We start from the raw sequence: 18,218 nt of genomic DNA, 5'->3' as shown, positions 1-18,218 counted from the left end.
CAACAATCCACCACCATGTCCAGAGTCATTAATTATTGAGGAAATGTTCAGTTATCAGAGAGAGATAACATGCTTTTGCACAGAATAAGTCAGATTTGATTAACCTGATTATGTTTCTGAAGACATGATTAAAGTATTGGATAATGGGTGGCCTCTGATTATGTGATTTTAAAATGTATCTTTAACTTTAGATAAAATCCTTATATGAAACTGTTAATTGATGTATTTTGTGGCAAATTATTGACCTTGTGAGAAAATCATCTGAGAAGCAGGATACAGATAATAGGATATTCAGGAAGCTAATAAAAAGTGTGGAAAGGATTTACTTCCATTGATGGGGCACTGTGGAAGCACCTTCACCAGTAGGTGGACAGCAGTTCAAAATGCTGATTCAGCACCCCCTCAAGGTTGTTAGCACCATGCAAATAATGTTTCCCAGATCCCGACAAATGCAGAAGTGTAAAAGAAGTGGAAGACATGTCGTGAGGTGACGCCTGTAAGGCCGTGAGTAATCGCTCAAAGAGTCATACCTTTTACTGGTCGCCGCTGGATTTTCAACATGTTAAAAATTTTCGACGACCTGCTGCAACGATGACGTGTGCCGGCAAGTCGCAGAAGAAATTGCGTAAGTGGGATAGGCCCTTAAGGCATTTCATCAAGGAGTATGCATGGAAACATGGAAAATCCCTGCCATTCTATCACTAGCTGGTTCCTGTCTTATTTGGAGTTGCACTTATCCTTTGGTAAGTCAGTTTTGAAAAACTTGCATTGACATGTGTTCTTAATGTCAACAGGAGACAGAGAAAATAATTGCTGAACTGAATGAAACATGGGAGGAGAAACTGCGCAGAACAGAAGCTATAAGAATGGAAAGGTAAAGCACGATGCAGAACATATAACAGCAATATGGTTTCAACAAATTAGTATGTGCTACTTAATTATACCCATTGCTTCATTGGTATTATCAGCAAATCTGGTCTATCTGGGCCACATCTTTCTGCTGAGTTTATTTTAGACTTTTAGACCACAGATACAGCGCAGAAACAGGCCCTTTGGCCCATCGAGTCTGCGCTAACCAGCAATCACCCCATACACTAGGATTATTCTACACACTAAGGACAATTTACATTTTTACCAGAGCCAATTAACCTACATGCCTGAATATCTTTGGAGTGTGGGAGAAAACCGGGGCACTGGGAGAAGATCGAACTCTGGTCGCTGGCATCGTAAGGCAACAATTCTACCATTGCGCCACTGTGCCGCTTGTAACCAAGTTAGCAAATTGAGTTAGTGAGTTACCTAATTGTATTCAGGGAACAACAGCATTAAATACTGGTGCTTCACAATCAACATGTTTGTCTAAGGACCATTGAAACTCTTAGCAATGCCATTGTTTCAATAAAATGCTGAATTGCTGATTAATTAATGCACACACAAATCCCTCATGGGGAGACCTCTCAGCAGCTTTGTTAAGATCAAGCAGTCAGAAGTTTATTTTAGTTGGTGAAGGAATTTAATTATTGTTTCTGCGTCCTCCAGCTCACAATACATTGTTATGGTAATCACTTATGTGAGGTTGGTTTTTGCTGGCAAGGTCAGCATTTATTGTTTATCCATAAACAGGGGAACCGCAAGAGGGGGTTTGGGGGGGGCAGTTCGCCAGGTGAGTCCAAGCCTTTGTTCTCTTAGCATCAGCCATGATCTGATTGGAAGGTAAAGACTGAAGACTCAGTGGCTCATACTTGAATCAAGGCTCCTCTGATATTCATAATAATAATAAATAGTGTCACCAATGTTTTGTGTTCTAGTAATCTTTTTAACTGCGTTCTGACAGCTGAGGCTTCTTTAGAATGGATACAATATTTACATCAATGCAGGGCTATTCCCATGTCACTGATAATCTCTTAAACCACACTTCAGTGCGTCACTCTGATGCGTTGGACAGTGCTGGGTGGTGAGGAGGGTATTTGTATCCATCTGAAAACTAGCCAGAAATTAATAGATGGAAGCCATTGTGGAAAGAAAGTGGTTGAGATTGGAGAGACCTCTGAGATACTGGTGTACAATCTTCTGCATCTCTTCATTCACTTTGAGTTTTGAAATCAATCGAGATTAAGGGCAGCACAGTAATACTCCAGGTTTCTCACTGCTCCAGTCACCAGGAATAGGAGGATTTTTTTATTGTCACAGTGAGATTCCTTGATTCCATACACAATGTATACAAATAGCAGCCACCTACGGCGCTGACAAAGTTACAAAGCACGCCGGTTCCTCCTTTTGTGTGTGTGTGTGTGTGTGTGTGTGTGTATCCCCCCCAGCGGACCCCTACGTCGGGTCCCCATTGTTCTTCCCCTCCTCCATGCTCTCGTCGACTGTGGGTCGACCTGCGAGGCTTCACCGTCGCCGAGGCCTCACCACCGCCCCATTTCACGCCTCAGTGGTGCCGACCCGGGCTCCAGCCGCAGGCTCTGCCGGCCGCTCCGTCGACCCAGACTCTGACCCGCGAGGCCCCGGCCGGGCCCCGACCTGGGCTTGTACGTGGCGATCCGGGAGGCATCGGGACGCGGCGCATCGATAAAGGCCTCTGGGCGCGTACCAGAGTTTGATGCTGACCTCTGGTGCTCTCTGTGTGGAGTTTGAACATTCTTTCTGTGACCTTCTTTCTGTGAATTTTCCACAGGTATTCTGATTTCCTCCTATATTCATTCATAGAATTATAAAGCAAGGAAACAGGCCCTTTGGAACAACACATGGTGCCTGTCTACACCAATCCCATTTGCGTGCAATTGGCCCATATCCCTCACATCTTTCTATCAAATGTCATTTAATCACTGTAATTGTACTGGCCACCACTAACTCCTCTGACATACTCACCACTGTGTGAAAAAATTGATCTTCAAATACCTTTTAAATCTTTCTCCTTTCACCATAAACCAATGCTTTCTAGTTTTAGTCTGCCCTATCGTGGGAAAAAGACAATCTACCATATCTATGTCCCTCATAATTTTATAAATCTCTATAGATTCATCCCTCAGCCTCCTTTGCTCCAGGGAAAACTGACAGCCTATTTAATCTCTCCTTATAGCTCATGCTCTCCAATACAGGCAAGTCCATTGAATACTTTCTGCACCCTCTCTCAATCATATCCTTCACATAGCATGGAGTTCAGTACTGCACACAATCCTCCAGCTGCAGTCTAATCAATGATTTATACAACTCGTGCAACCAGTAATTTGTACATCTCAAGGACATGCTGGTCATTAGGTTAAATGCCAACTGTAGATCCTGTAGAAATGCCGAGGATATCAATGGGGATGTTAATGGCATTTGTGATAGAATAGGCTACCAATAAATAATTGGAAAAGATTGCTCTGAGAGCCAGCATAAATTCAATTGGCCAAATAGCATCCTATGGTGATATGGAATAAGAGCCTGTTAGTGCTGAAAGTGGTCATGAATTTAATAGCTAGTGTAGAGACTATCGAGGACTATCTGAGAGGACTAATATTACGTATACTGGTTCATCACAGACGTTTCTTCCCTGTCCTTTCGGATCATTGTATCCTTATTCATCTTGGTACATATTTTTAACTTATTCCCTGCACAACTGCCCTCGGGTAACCTGTCACAGGCTCGTCTCCCAGCAATTGCTTGTTGGTCAGCTGCAGACTGCCAGAGTTTCAGTGCACAGTATAAGTTTTTATCCAGCCATCATTTATTCCCTTTTGCTAGAGTCAATAGCCCAAATCATTTATTGTGTAGGGCAATAGTAAATGCTCAGCAGCTTTGCATTTATGTTGCAGGGAGGCTCTGCTTGCCGAGATGGGCGTAGCCATGCGTGAAGATGGTGGCACCTTGGGTGTTTTCTCTCCTAAGAAGGTATGTTGAGTCTGAAGAAGTTGAAAGACAATTTTTTTTCTTAATTGTCCAGAGATGTGGGAATGAGGGTGCTACTTAATGAAAGTTTTGAATGGATGATTTTGGATGAGCCCCTTGATGGTTGGGAAAACACTTCCCATGCTCTGTAATATCTGTTCATGAAGCAGATTAATGGTTTCTCTTCTGCGTCAAATCAAAAGGCAAACCATCATGAATGTAATTGTTCTGCAACTCCAATAGAGGGAGATCAGAAAAATATATTTACCTTTGCTACATCGATGAGAAACATACTGGAAGACAAGTATCCAATGCATGATGTTTACACTCATTTTTTCTACTTATTGAAATGTGTTAGTTTAACCCCGCAGTGAAGTATCATAAAAAAGGAGATGAATTACCTCCTTGTGTTTGGTTAGAAGCTATGTGTATGGTTAGAAGATGAATGTTTGCCAAGCCAATTACCCAAGAGGTCTTGGAATAGCGTTTATAGGCTTAAATTTCAGAAATGAGATTCGGTGGTACTTCCTTGAACATCTTTCATCTACAAATTTAAACACCTAATTAGTTTATCAAATCTTACAGATATGATATTCTGTAGGCAGAATGTTCTAAGACACTTCATAGGAGAGTTTGTCAGAAAGTCATATGAAATATTAAGATAGAAAAGAGTTTGATTTTCAGAAGAAAAGGTTTATTGAGGTAAGTCACGTTAGGGGCATGGCAGCTGAGTGTATGGAGCCATTGGTGAAACAATCAGATCCAAAGTTGATGGAGTGCAGATCTTTAAGAAGGTTGTAGGCTTGGAAGAGATTAAGGAAATATGGAGGCACGAGGGCATGAGACGATCTCAAAAGATGAGTATCTTAAAATGAAGGAATGGTAAACTGCGAGCTAGTACAAGTCAGTAAATACAGGGGTGAGAGACAAACGCGATCACGTTTTAGACGATTTGAAGTTTACCTGCTAGAGATTGAGTGAGAGCATCGGGAATATATTAGAAAAGTTAACCAGTTGTAAGAAAAGCAGGGATGAGGATTTCACCAGAAAGTGAACTGAGAAAGGTACAGGTGGACAATGATATGGAGGTTAAAATAGATTGTCTTTTTGACATTGAAATATTATCTGCAAACATTATTGGGATAACAACATGTAGGTCATCGAAAAAAATGGTGAACAGAAACTCAAGCCTCCAAAACAGAGGCATCTTTTCCCAATGGATGAATAGTAAGAAGGAGGGTTTTTTTCCCTTTGTGTGTGTGTGTGGCATGCACGTACATATGTGTTCTTGTATGTGTCTCTGTGTGTATGCGCACATTTGCTCGAGTGCGCAAGTGTGTATGTGCCAATGCATAACTGTATTGTGGTCATGCTCATCTGTGCGAAGATTTTGTTAACATTTATCCACATTGAGTATGTGTAAAATGCCTTTGTTTTAACTCCTATCAGCTGCACACCATCTAAATTATAATAATTGCTGCTTTATAAATTGTATATCGGTGTCTTTTGTGTTTGCTATCTCCTTCACTTTCCCACCGTTTCAACTCCTCACCCCTCCCAACTCGTGCTCAACCCTGCAACTGTTTAATTCCTGTTAGATTGAACGGAGAAGAGCAGCTCAGATGTTGCTGGAGTCTCTGGGGGTGTTCTCTCCCAAGGAGGTTTGTTTGGGTGACCATGTGTGTGAAGTGCTGTGCTCTCTTGGATTTGGTTTGTTCTGTCACTTATAATATGGAATCCTCGATTCCATTGGCTGGTTCAGATACATTCATCAGCATCACCGCCATGTCTTAAAGGGCCCAACTTAATCGAAGAAAATGTTCCCAGTCCATCAACTTTTGAAGAGGACTTTGTGACCTAACTCCATTCACTCTCTTGTCTCTCCTTCTCCTGTTCCTTCTCTCTGCAACCCCCCCCCCCCCCCCCCCCCACCACCACCACCACCACTTCTCTCTTCACTTTCCTCATCTTCTTGGATTTCCTATCCATCCTTCTTCCTTCCATCCATTCCTTCCCATTCCACTCCTCGGTCCAAATCATCCACTCATCTTTCCTTCCTCACCTCATTCTCATTATTGCCATCTCCAACTCCCCCTATAAATGTCATCTGTTTAAGTTCATGAGAAAATGTGGTAGGCGGAAATGATGCATAATCCATCAAGCCTGTCAGTTGCACTGCCAAGATACTGCCTGCTCATTTAACCTCCTGGGAAAAGATCCTCTGATTTTCCTAAAGCATAAATCCAGCATCTCTCTGCACCCCATGTCGAGACCGGCTTTGACTATTTCTCCTAGTGTTTCTAACTCCTATCAATATGGTTTCCATTTTGTGAGTTAGTGAATCCCAGTATTTGTATTGATTAAATAAATTGTCAGCAGAGGTTCTAATTACATTGCTGGAGAGCATCTCCCAACAAACTCATCAATCCATGAGGATCATCTATTTCCACAATGCACCTGACATTGTGGCCATTAGCTCAATGGATTTTACTGGATTGCTACAGATTGGACAATCTGCTTCCACAGAGACATGATGGATCACAGTCTTCACTTACGGTGAGGTACAGATTAGATGTTCAGGTTTTTGGATCAATGGAGCAGACAGAGGACTGGAATCATCACTACAGTAGAACCATATTATTTTCCCATCATATACAACCACAACACAAAGGAAGCATTCATGTATATTAATTGGCATTGTCAGGGGTTAAAAAATGAGACACCCCAATTTAGGCATTGTCTGAACTGGGTTGACATTGTGACATGGTTTTACAATAATCTTACTGAGATTTCTGGAGGGCTAGTAATCCTACTGATAGTACTGACGCAACCCTGTTCATAAGCAGCCTCCCCATATAGCGGGAAGACTGGAGTATTATAACTCGAATGCTTATAGTTTGCTAATTAGGAACTCACACTCAAGTGAGTTCCAAACTTGATGGCTTCATCAAGCCATGAAGATCATTAATGTGAGTCCATCTTGTCAGTCTCAGCCGGAGCAACAGCAGTTGAAAGAATCCTGCTCAAAAATAAGATACAAATAACATCAGCCAGTGGTTCTTAATATTGTTTGTTACACTTGACATGTTCAAAAATGTACATGTAAACTCACCCCCAGCTCTGATAGCCACAGGCCAAGGCTGTGCTAGCTTTTAGAAAGAGCTAATTGCTTGGTCCCACTCAATTATTTATTTCTCGAGTGGATAGGCAATTCACTATGGAAATTTACAACCAAATATTTTCCCACCACACATTCTGTAGTGCCCAACACATCATGACAACAGGTGTGGAAAAATACACTTTCCTTCTCTGCCAGTTTTATTGACAAGGGACAATTCTTCAAAGGATTAAAGATGTGGGCAGTGGGGGAGAAGGGCTAAAGTGCTTTGTTATTATCCCCAATTCACTGTTAATAGATACACGCAATCCTTTATGGAGATGAGTGTATGAATTGTTGTTCGTAACCTAAATCTGATCAATCCAACTGCAAATTATAATGTCATTTTTTGTGTAAAAAAAGGATTGAAATACCATCAACACAGGGGTTTCTGTCGATAAATGCCACGAGGGGTTCATAACCCTCCAAAGTGTCACTGTTGATATATTGCACAGTTTAAGATGCATTGTCTTGGCAGTGCATTTTGAGATCTGTAAAACATGCTCCATTTCCAAGCTGCCTCACCTGTGAGTGTTAATATTTGGGTTCCTGAAAATGGTCTATCCTGTGTTAATTAGTTGTTGCATGGTGTTATGTTTAATATCTATTCTCTTAGAATCACGTTAAGGACCATGGACGATGGATGTATATTTGGGCTAGAAATGTTTCAACCAATCTAACAACTTTGCATGTGTGCATGTGCATGTGCATGAGTGTGTGTGAAACATTATTGGGTGTGATTCCAGCAGCAAAACATTGCCACTGGACCAGAAACGCAGCACCAGCATCGTTTGAAATTTCTGACCTCAAGGAGTAAATCCGTTAATATCAGAACCTTCCACAATTAGACACGCATTTTCTCTAGAGAAAACAATCCAAGTTTGTGCAACTTCTAACAGCTAATACTTGCTAATCCAGACAACATCCAGGTGAACCTCATCTGTACCCTCTCTAAAGCCAGCACATCATTCCTATGTCTTCTGGTATGGGGACAAGAACTAGAAAACAGTACTCCAAATATGGGCGAACCAAGGTTTTATGTGGAATGTGCAGGGAGCTGGACAGTGAATGCAGGAATTCCTGGCATGTACAAAATGAATGATTCAAAGAATGGTTGTAGATTTATCTTGCCATGCTTAATGAAAACTAACCAAATGGCAAAAGAACAAATTAACATTAATTGCCAGCCAGTCAGTGAGAGCCATGCTTGACCATGCTCAACACCCAATGGACAAAAACTTCAATGGACAAGAACATGTTTGCCAAATTGAAAGCTTAATTTCTTAGCTTTGCCAACTTCAGAGCATACGTGGTATTCATGTTAATGGTGTGCGACTGCACAACAGCCCACCATGGTGGAACTCGAAGGAGCTGGATGTTATTTATTTTTTAGTTTACTGGGAAATCACTACAGTGAAGCTAGCAAAATAAACAAATATGTCTGGTTCCACATTCTTAATACACAGAAGTCCACAATTTCCTTTGACATTATCTAATCTTCCCTTATAGACTCCTCATCTGGTGAATTTGAATGAAGATCCACTGATGTCCGAGTGTCTTCTGTACTACATCAAAGATGGAATAACAAGGTACAAATTCACACAAGTTTGGCCCACCTTATTACAGTTCTGGCTTGCACAGTGCTTCATGTAAATGTGGCTGAGCAAAGCATAATGTTCAGGATATGTGGCCAGTGATAGATTGACAGTGATGACTGACTCTAAATTTAGATGGAAAGTATGTTTTTTCAGTTACCAACAATGGAATAATCAAATTGAAAACTTATCTGCAAACAGGCAAGAAACAACACATGATTAAAAAAAAGTATAACTCAGAGCCTCTGTTAAAAGCATTAAGTGAAACCAAATAAAAGACACAAAATGTTGGAGTAACTTAGCAGGTCAGGCTGCTTCCCTGGAGAATATGGATAGGTGATGGTTTGGGTTGAGACCATTCTTCAGACTGGTGAAACGAAAACTGAGTTCATGTGTTGAGATGCGTTGGGTAAAGAGATGTTAAATGAAAAGTACAGGCACTCGCCGACGTACACAGCAGGTGAACTACTTAAACTCACACTTACATAAGCAATTATTTAAGCCCAATGACACCCACGTGGTCTCCACGTTGGAGCACCCACATGGTCACAATATCTGACTTGCGCAAAGGTCCGTGGTATGTAACCCTTGCCTAAATCAGGGAGCATCTATGAGATTTAATACAGAAGGCAATAGAACTCTGAAGTATTGCAAGACTGGCATGAACTACTAATGTTTGTTGTTGTAGCAGCGACAATATTGACACCAATATAATCTGGAAAGGAGGGCCAGGAGTTATTGGAACAGGCCAAGTGCTTAAAATTTGGTCTGCTCTTCCCGTAAGGGATAAATACCAACATGGGCTGATGGAGCCACCCAGCCTTTTCCATGGTGTAATTTCTGTGGGGTTTTATGTAAACTTGAACGAAATGGACTGTTACGTTTGTGGTTCTTTAATAATCCTCTTGCTGGAGATCATTTCAGCAGCTTGTTTGCCAGAGTTTGTGAGCCTCATTCCCACGGAGGCCCAAGGGGACCAATAAATGTTCCCCACAATCCATTTCAAATGATCTATGTTGCACCCATGCTGAAATATTGCCTATTCACAGAAGTAACAGCCTGCAGTGTATTATGAGGTGATTTAAAATCTTCAGGAATTAGCAGTGGCAGCATGAACAGAAGCCAGAAATGCTGATGACTCATCCCGTGAGCAGATGTTTGGCATCTTCACAACTCTTGATATCTTTGGATCGTTCCCAATACCTCTGAGAATGACTAACTTGGTTTAAAGTTGGTAAGCATTTAGCACTGTACCTGGGAAGCAAACAGCGCACGCTGCTTGGCAATTACCTACACGGCTGCTTATGGTCTCAACTAAATGCCCTGCAAATGTCACATTAGGTACATTTTTAATTTAAAATATCAAGCTAATCTTTTTTTTACCTAAACATAAGCAAACACATAAATAAGAACCATAAATATGACTGCAAGCTGACAATAGACCATCCTCTACTCAACCACAAGGCAGCATAAAAATAAACTCAATGAACTAATCTTACTCATTGAAAATAACCTCTAGGTAATGCATCGTTTGTTTTCATATAACATTTTTAGCAGTCTGGCAGCCAGTCCATATTGCTTCTTGGATACCAAAACTGATTTATCTTTTTTTGGGAGGTTCAGACTGATTGGTTCCTTCTCTCAGGTGCTTATATAGACTTTCTTGGGCATGAACAGAGCAGCTCCTATTTCCATTTAAGAAAAGTTACCAAGATATTCTTGGATCTTGAAAATCTGACCACATATATTTAAACAGGAACTTCAGACACGTATAAACCAAATTCTAAGTTAGGATTTCTTCACTTTCTAGGCTATAACTAAGATAATTGAGTAATATTATTTTTGGATATGGGTTGATTGCTTGTTCAGTTCAGTTTTACGTATGTGCCTCACATCATGCAAGTTTGAATTTATATAATGTCTGTCATTTCTTGTAACTGTTCATGTGCAATTAATTAAATTTGCACACTGCAGCAATTGTGCGCATAGTTACCTCCAGGTGGTTGGATGTGTTTCAGAAGATTTCATCATGTAAACTCCCATCTCCAGTCCGCCCCATTCCAACAATCCCACCTTTGGTTGTCCGATACGCGAGCTTCACAAAACACCACCTTCCTTTCTGATCAGTAAACAAACAGGCTCTTCATTTACTGAGTGGGTGTTTCTTGACAGTTATTCAATCTTGTTTCCCATCTTCAATATTTTATGAATAACAATTAAGAAATCTTCATGAATGCTTAAAACAAAGGCACACACTGTTTATAACTGTACCCATGATTTTTCTCCATTGTTGGCCAAACTAGATTATGGTAATTAATCTCTAATCTGTGGTGCTGGGTGGTACATAGACAGACATTGAACCTGGTAACACATCACAAATGGCCAAGAAATGATGTGAATGAAGGCTACCAATTGGTCAAGACCAAAGAACATACACTCAAAATCACTCTCTCACACACGCACACCCCAGTAATTTACACATTGGTTGCATCCCTTTTTCATTTATTTGTGACGGAATCCTGAGAGAATCAGTCGAAATGGCTATTGCCAGCAATTTGGTGCATTTCAAACATAAACTCACTCAGTTATACGCCATGGCCTTAATAGAAATTGTGAACAATTGATTGGTTTCATTATAATTAAACTCCTGATGCAGTACTAGGCAATCAAGCATAAGAACTTCACAGTGGATCTGGGTTTCAATATGGTATTCGGTGATAATTTTCATGGATTTAAAACAATTTAATCTAATTCCTCAGAGTTGGGCGTGAAGATGCAGAACGGCGGCAGGATATAGTACTGAGTGGACATTTCATTAAAGAAGAGCACTGTATCTTCCGAAGTGATGTCAAGACATTAGGTGAAGGTATGGCACTTTGTTGTTCCCACCTGTCGGAAACTGGCCATGGTTAACTCTCGAATTTCCACTTACTGACGGTCTAACCTATGAGCTGCACATTAATGTGAAGCACTATCTTAATAGTGGGTGCCAGGCTGATGTTGCTGATGTTCAAGTGAAATTTTAATTTGGACTGCAGGGCCTCACTGAAACATTAGATGAATGATCCTGTGCTCTGCATTCAAGGAATGGCAACTCACCGAAGAGGTCCATTTTATGCATAGTGTGCTGCAATCAATTATTAAATATTTACTGAATGGCCTTTTTGTTGCCTTTTACGTGGGTCTTAATGACAAAGCCAGCACTAAACCTCCAAATACAGGACGGAAGGTGACGTTGAGAGCTTCTGGAACTACCAATGACCTTATGACCAGACTGTTGAGCAGTTTGATATAATTAAGCTAATTTCTACTCAATTTCAGAGGGTAGCTGAGAGTTAAACACACTAGACCCATGTCTAAGCAGATGGTAGATTTTCTAAAGAACATTGCAATATTTTAATGGGTACTAATAGTACTACCTTAAATTCCACAACCTTCATTTTAACAGCTTTTAATATCCTTACTTCCAAGTGTGATTACAATTTACTTCTCTGGAACTTTGCTTTGGCTTCTTCGATACTATGTACATTATTTCTGTCATCCCACTACCATTTTAATGAACCTTGCCTTTTGAAATTTATGACGCACTGAAGGATAACATGGGCTAGTTATGATCAAACAACAAACTGCTGGAGGAACTCAGTGAGCAGAGCAGCATCTGTTGGGAGAAAGAATTGTTGAAGTTTTGGGTCGAGAGCCTCATGATATTATGGCAGTTCAACAGCTTCATGGTTACTTTTAACTAATGTCAGCTTTTTATTTCTGTACCTTTTTAAATGGACCTGGATTCCTGTAGTGTCATTGTGCTGAACATTTTTCTTTGAGTTTTCATTCAGTAACAATTATTACACTCTTGTTACTGAAGTCAAAGACAAATATTAAAATGTATCTTCAGGTGACCGCAAGAGAACTGGGCAAGCTGGGTTAATCTGCAGTGCTGAAAGCTGCTGCCATTGATGTGGACTGCAGGGGGAGCAGGGGGACCCATGAAGATCTAGTGTGGTTGATGAAATTACCAGCTCACTTATGTTACTTTTAAGAATCTCTCAGCATTTTTCTTCTGCTTTATAGTGATTGTCATTCTTGAACCATGTGAAGGAGCAGACACATACCTCAACGGAAAGCAAGTGACTGAACCAACTGTACTTAGATCAGGTATATATTTTCAACCATCGAATCATACTGCATGGAAACAGGAAACCATACTTTGAAACGTAGAAACATAGAAAACGGGTGCACGAGTAGGACATTCGGCCCTTCGAGCCAGCACCGCCATTCAATATGATCATGGCTGATCATCCAAATTCAATACCCCGTTCCAGCTTTCTCCCCATATCCCTTGATTCTGTTAGCCCGAAGAGCTGTATCTAACTCTCTCTTAAAAACATTGTGAAATCGTCTCCACTGCCTTCTGTGGCAGAGAATTCCACAGTTTCACAACTCTCTGGGTGAAAAACTGGTGCACTTATGCTGCATTCCCTCAATAGCAAGAATGTCCTTCCTCAAAATAGGAGACCAAAACAATACTCCAGGTGTGGTATCACCAGGGCCCTGTACAACTGCAGTAGGATCTCCTTACTCCTATACTCAATTCCTCTCGCTGTGAAGGCCAACATGCCACATCGCTGCGGGCGTCCAGATGAGTGAAAGTCAAGGTAAGTCCTGAAACGGTGCCTCCCCCACCGTGGACTGCGGCTTCAGGTTGGTGTAGGCCGCAGGCTGGCGGTCGAAGATTTAAAGTTCCCTCTGCACCGCAGCCAGAAGCACCGCAGACCGCAGGGCCGGCGGTCGAAGCTCCCCTCCAGGGGTCCCCAGCGAGGGTCCCCGCTCCTGATGGTAAGTCCCCGCCACACCCGCGGTAGAAGTTGGCCGCAGGCCTGCGGTGGGAGCTTCTTCTTCTCCCGGGTCCCCAGCGAGGGATCCCACGCTGCAGACGCCGCGCCAGCTGGAGCTCTGCAGACCGCGGCTTCAGGCTGCCGCGGGCCAGCGAAACAGAGCGCTCCCCTCCAGCGAGCCCCCAGCAAGGGCTCGCCCGCTCCACACCGAGAGTCCACGGGCGCGTCTCCGGGAAAGGCCACACCGATCCTCGATGTTAGGCCACGGGGGAGGCGACATGGAAAAAGTTGCCTCTCTGTGGAGGAGGCGACCAAAGCGGTTTCCCCCTTACCCCCCCACATCACCCCCCACACAAAAAACACAGAGAAACATTAAATACATACATTTAAACACACTAAAAAAAAGTAGAAAAATCTGACACGCTGCTGGCAGTACTGCTGGCTTGCAGCGCCCTCACCGAATACCCTATCCCCAATACCATGTGCTCTAATTTTGCATACATATCTCTTGTGTGGGACATTCTCAAAGGCTTTTAGAAAGTCGACATTCACCACATCCACTGGCTCTCCCTTATCCATTCTACTTGTTACATCCTCAACAAATTCCAGAAGATCAGTCAAGCAGGATTTCCCCTTCATAAATCCATGCTGACTTTAACTGATCCTGTCACTGCTTTCCAAATGCTCTGCTTTTACTTCTTTAATAATCAACAAGAATCTTCCCACTACCAATGTCAGGCTAACTGGTCTATAATCCCCTGTTTTCTCTCTCCCTCCTTTCTTTAATAGTGGGGTTATATTAGCTACCATCCAGTCCACATTGAACTGATCCAGAGTCTATTGAAAATTATCACCAATGTGTCCACAATTTCTAGGGCCACCTCCTTGAGTGCTCTGGGATGTAATGAGTAATGGCTTCTGAATATTGTTCTTTCATAAAGCACAGCAGACCAGTAACTTTGGTGATAATTGTAACTTTCTTATAATTGTGATCATTATTTTTCCATTTTTACCTTCAAAGGGAACCGCATCATCATGGGGAAAAGCCATGTTTTCCGTTTCACTCACCCCGAACAGGCCCGTCAAGAACGTGACAAGACACCCTGTGCAGAGACTCCCGTTGAGCCTGTGGACTGGGCTTTTGCCCAGCGGGAATTACTGGAGAAGCAGGGCATTGACATGAAGCAGGAGATGGAACAAAGGTAAAATGAGGAATAATGGTGTCCAAAGAGAGTCAAACGAAGCATTCCCTGTAAAATTTAGTGACGTGAAGTTGAACAACCTATTGAATGACACTGCATTTTGTCCATCGACCTGCATTCAAGGTTCCATTGCATACCTTTCTAAAATGGTAATGGTTGAATTTATGAGTTCTGTTAGTTGAAGATAACATGGCTTTATTCAGTGAAAATATTCTTTGGTTATGAATTAGTTAAAGCCTTGGATTGGGTTGGTACCCATAAAACAATCATATTCGCTTCCAATGACAGCTTTAGATTTTGTACTAAATTTTACATGGTTTGGTTTTCCATTTAGTGACAACAAACCCCAGGAATATCCTGATTGCGCATGTTCACCACTTTACTATCTTATTATTTTTGATTGTGATGATGTATAGAACACCGTTTCCTTCTACTGTAGGTAGAAGGTAACGTTAAAAAGCCTTTACGTCTTTGTTCTATTGTAGTCATCATTTCACAGTGAAATAGAAGTGAGGTATGTCCAAGCCTTTCATTTCTTTTCTGGTGAATTTTCACCGGAAGAACAAGGTTACTTCCAGGAACTGCAGACAAATCATTAAAAGCAACAACATGACACACTCAGGTCCAGTTATTTACCAAACAGTTACTGAATAATATATTCTGCATCGGTAATACGCCTTAACTAATTAATACATGCATTTCCAACCAATTCATATTTACATTTCCTCTTGGAGCATACTTTGCATATATGATGACAGTCAATTTAGATTCACATTTTTTTCCACTCTGTGTGATTACTCACAGATTATGATACATGATTAATTCAGTCTTTTTATTACAGTAGGCAACGGGATATCTGCCAATCTGTTATGTGATTTAATTTACTTTTCTGTGAACTTCACTGCACAGAATATTAACCTGATTGTCACACATGTAATGCAGAGGGACCTTTAATTTGATCTGAAATGCCTGGTGTAGCTAACCTCAGAGTAATAGATGGAAGAGGTTTATTCTCACAGAGAATAGAATCATGACACAGAAACATGTCCTTCAACCCACCATGCCGATTATCACGCACCTGTCTACACTAATTTTCCAGCATGACTCATAACCTTTTACTCCTCAATGATTCCAGTGCTCATCTACATACTTACATAACAATTGTGTTTTGTGGCAGTGTTTAATAGGATAGCGCGAATGGAATTAGTATTCTATACACGGTGCTCTCTATACTATACGCATAATTTCTTATGGCACAGTGTTGAGGGATATTTACAATAATAAACACAAACTTTTTCTCCCAGGCTTATATCAACTTTCATTTAATTTTATTCTACATTGAAGAGACTTGCAGTAAACTATGATACTTTGTATGGATTTTACTTAATTGAATTATTTCTTAGGTTGCAAGAACTAGAAACTCAGTACCGGAGAGAAAAGGAGGAAGCTGATTTACTGTTAGAACAGCAGCGACTGGTATGTAACATTAAACTTTACTGAGACTTTCTGAGCCAACAACATAATTTCGGTGAATTAAGACTGAATCTCACTGAGGTAAAGTCGAGTCAAGGACCAGGAAACAATAATGTAATTGGCAGCCTTTTAAAGACAAGACAGCTTGGAGTCTGTCCATGCACATTCCCACAAGAGGAGAGGGTGGGTGGAGAGGAGAACCACCAGAGCTTCCTAGGTGATGGAATTGGCAAATATGGTGAAGACAGATATGAAAATAGACAGTGCTAGACATACTCAGAAGATCAGGAAACATTTGAGGGGAAAAAATCATTCAGATTGAAGAACTATCGAAACACTACTTTGGCTCCAGCGGGAGCATCCAATTAATGCTTTCATGGATAAAGGTTACTAAAGTTCCCAATAAACTGGCATCCCGTAACACATTTGAAGGAGGAAATTGATGCACATAATGTTTCGATTAATTGGGCATCCCAATCCAAGTGCCTGTCGTCCAGCATTATTAACGGCTCCAAAAGTAAAGATCCGTAACATTTCTCACCCCTGTTTTTGTCTACCATTCTAGGACTACGAAAGCAGACTGGAAGCTTTACAAAGGCAGATGGATTCCTGCTTTTACCCAGAAAATTTACAGGAAGACGAAGAACCAGAGGAGGAAGGTGAGAGAACATCCCTCTTCATTTTTTGTCATGTTTTACTATTGTCTCATTTCCCCGTGGTACTAGCAAGGAAGCTAGCGAAATAGATCAGGAAGCTGTGGCAACATTTGAAGAGTCAACTAACTCTCACAGCAAGTACTGCTCTTGTGATGGTGTAACTAGGAAAATGGACAAGGGAGAGCCAGTGGATGTAGTGTACCTGGACTTTCAGAAAGTATTTGATAAGGTCCCACATAAGAGACTAGTGGGCAAAATTAGAGCACATGATATTGGGGGTAGAGTGCTGACATGGATAGAAAATTGGTTGGCAGATAGGAAACAAAGAGAGGATTAACAGGTCCCTTTCAGAATGGACGGCAGTGACTAGTCAAACACAACTATATGCAGATGATGCAGTGCTATATACATCTAGCACTAACAAGTCTGAAATTGAAAGATCCCTTCAATCAGATCTTACTTCTGTTCAGAAATGGCTATTATTTAACAAGTTAATTTTAAATAAAAATAAATCATGCAGTATGTTATTTGGTACCAGACAAGGCCTTGGTAATTCTGTAGATCTGACTATATCATTTAATGAAGGATCACCATTAGAACAAGTATTGAACTTCAAATATCTTGGTGTTTGGCTCGACCCAACGCTTTCATTTACGCAGCATAGTGAGACGATTACTAAAAAACTCAGCTGTAATCTAGCTATTCTTTACCGCCATATAAATTGTTTCACCTTTCAGATGAGAAAAAGAATTGTCTCTCAACTACTACTACCAACACTGGATTATGCTGATATTGTCTATCAGAATACATTTGATACACATCTTCAACCCCTCAATGTAGTTTATAATAGTCTTTGCAGATTTATTTTAAGGTGTCCATATATAACTCACCACTGTTCTATGTACGAAACTCTAAACTGGTTATCCCCCCACGCTCGAAGATGCTACCACTGGTTCCAGTTTATCTTTAAATGCATCCATCTCAATTACCCCTCTTATTTAAAACAAGACCTATTACCATACACACCCTCATATTCACTAAGACATATTCAGCAACCCTTCTTTTTCATTCCAAGAACTAACAAAGAAATTGGGAGACGTGCATTTAAATTCAAAGCTCCTTCTGACTGGAGCACTCTGCCTAGTACCATAAGAACTATTAGCTCATTTTGTCTATTTAAAAATACACTTTTACCCTTCCTTATAAAACCATGTACCTGTTTCTAGTATTAGAGTCTTCGAGCTCCTTTATCTAGCTTGCTCTGTGTGTGATCATTTGGCATAACTATTGTATATGCATGGCCATTACACTTATGTATTATTGTATTGCATAGTGTAACAAGGTCTTATATTGTATTGTCACAATATCATGAAATAATATATCATGTAATAATGTTGATAGTATGTATTAACGTACGATGTATG

The 18,218-nt window shown here is 41.0% G+C and overlaps 1 protein-coding gene across 14 annotated transcripts in view; it reads left to right on the top strand.

Annotated features, from left to right (window-relative positions):
- Positions 1 to 18,218, top strand: part of kif1a (kinesin family member 1A) — a 209,205-nt gene that overhangs the window by 108,451 nt on the left and 82,536 nt on the right. For 9 of the 14 annotated variants that reach the window (XM_033031477.1, XM_033031474.1, XM_033031476.1 and 6 more), the window contains exons 15-22: positions 795 to 874; positions 3,804 to 3,879; positions 8,543 to 8,622; positions 11,388 to 11,494; positions 12,700 to 12,783; positions 14,485 to 14,665; positions 16,069 to 16,141; positions 16,704 to 16,797. In XM_033031477.1, the coding sequence (XP_032887368.1) occupies positions 795 to 874; positions 3,804 to 3,879; positions 8,543 to 8,622; positions 11,388 to 11,494; positions 12,700 to 12,783; positions 14,485 to 14,665; positions 16,069 to 16,141; positions 16,704 to 16,797 (775 nt within the window). Of the gene's footprint in view, positions 1 to 794; positions 875 to 3,803; positions 3,880 to 5,474; positions 5,538 to 8,542; positions 8,623 to 11,387; positions 11,495 to 12,699; positions 12,784 to 14,484; positions 14,666 to 16,068; positions 16,142 to 16,703; positions 16,798 to 18,218 lie in introns of all 14 variants that reach the window. The other 5 variants (XM_033031469.1, XM_033031472.1, XM_033031471.1 and 2 more) reach the window with 1 other exon arrangement.

This window comes from Amblyraja radiata, chromosome 13 (genome assembly GCF_010909765.2).
Source record: "Amblyraja radiata isolate CabotCenter1 chromosome 13, sAmbRad1.1.pri, whole genome shotgun sequence".
Taxonomy (NCBI): domain Eukaryota; kingdom Metazoa; phylum Chordata; class Chondrichthyes; order Rajiformes; family Rajidae; genus Amblyraja; species Amblyraja radiata.
The sequence above is the reverse complement of the archived record's forward strand: the minus strand, read 5'-3'. Positions and strand labels throughout refer to the sequence as shown.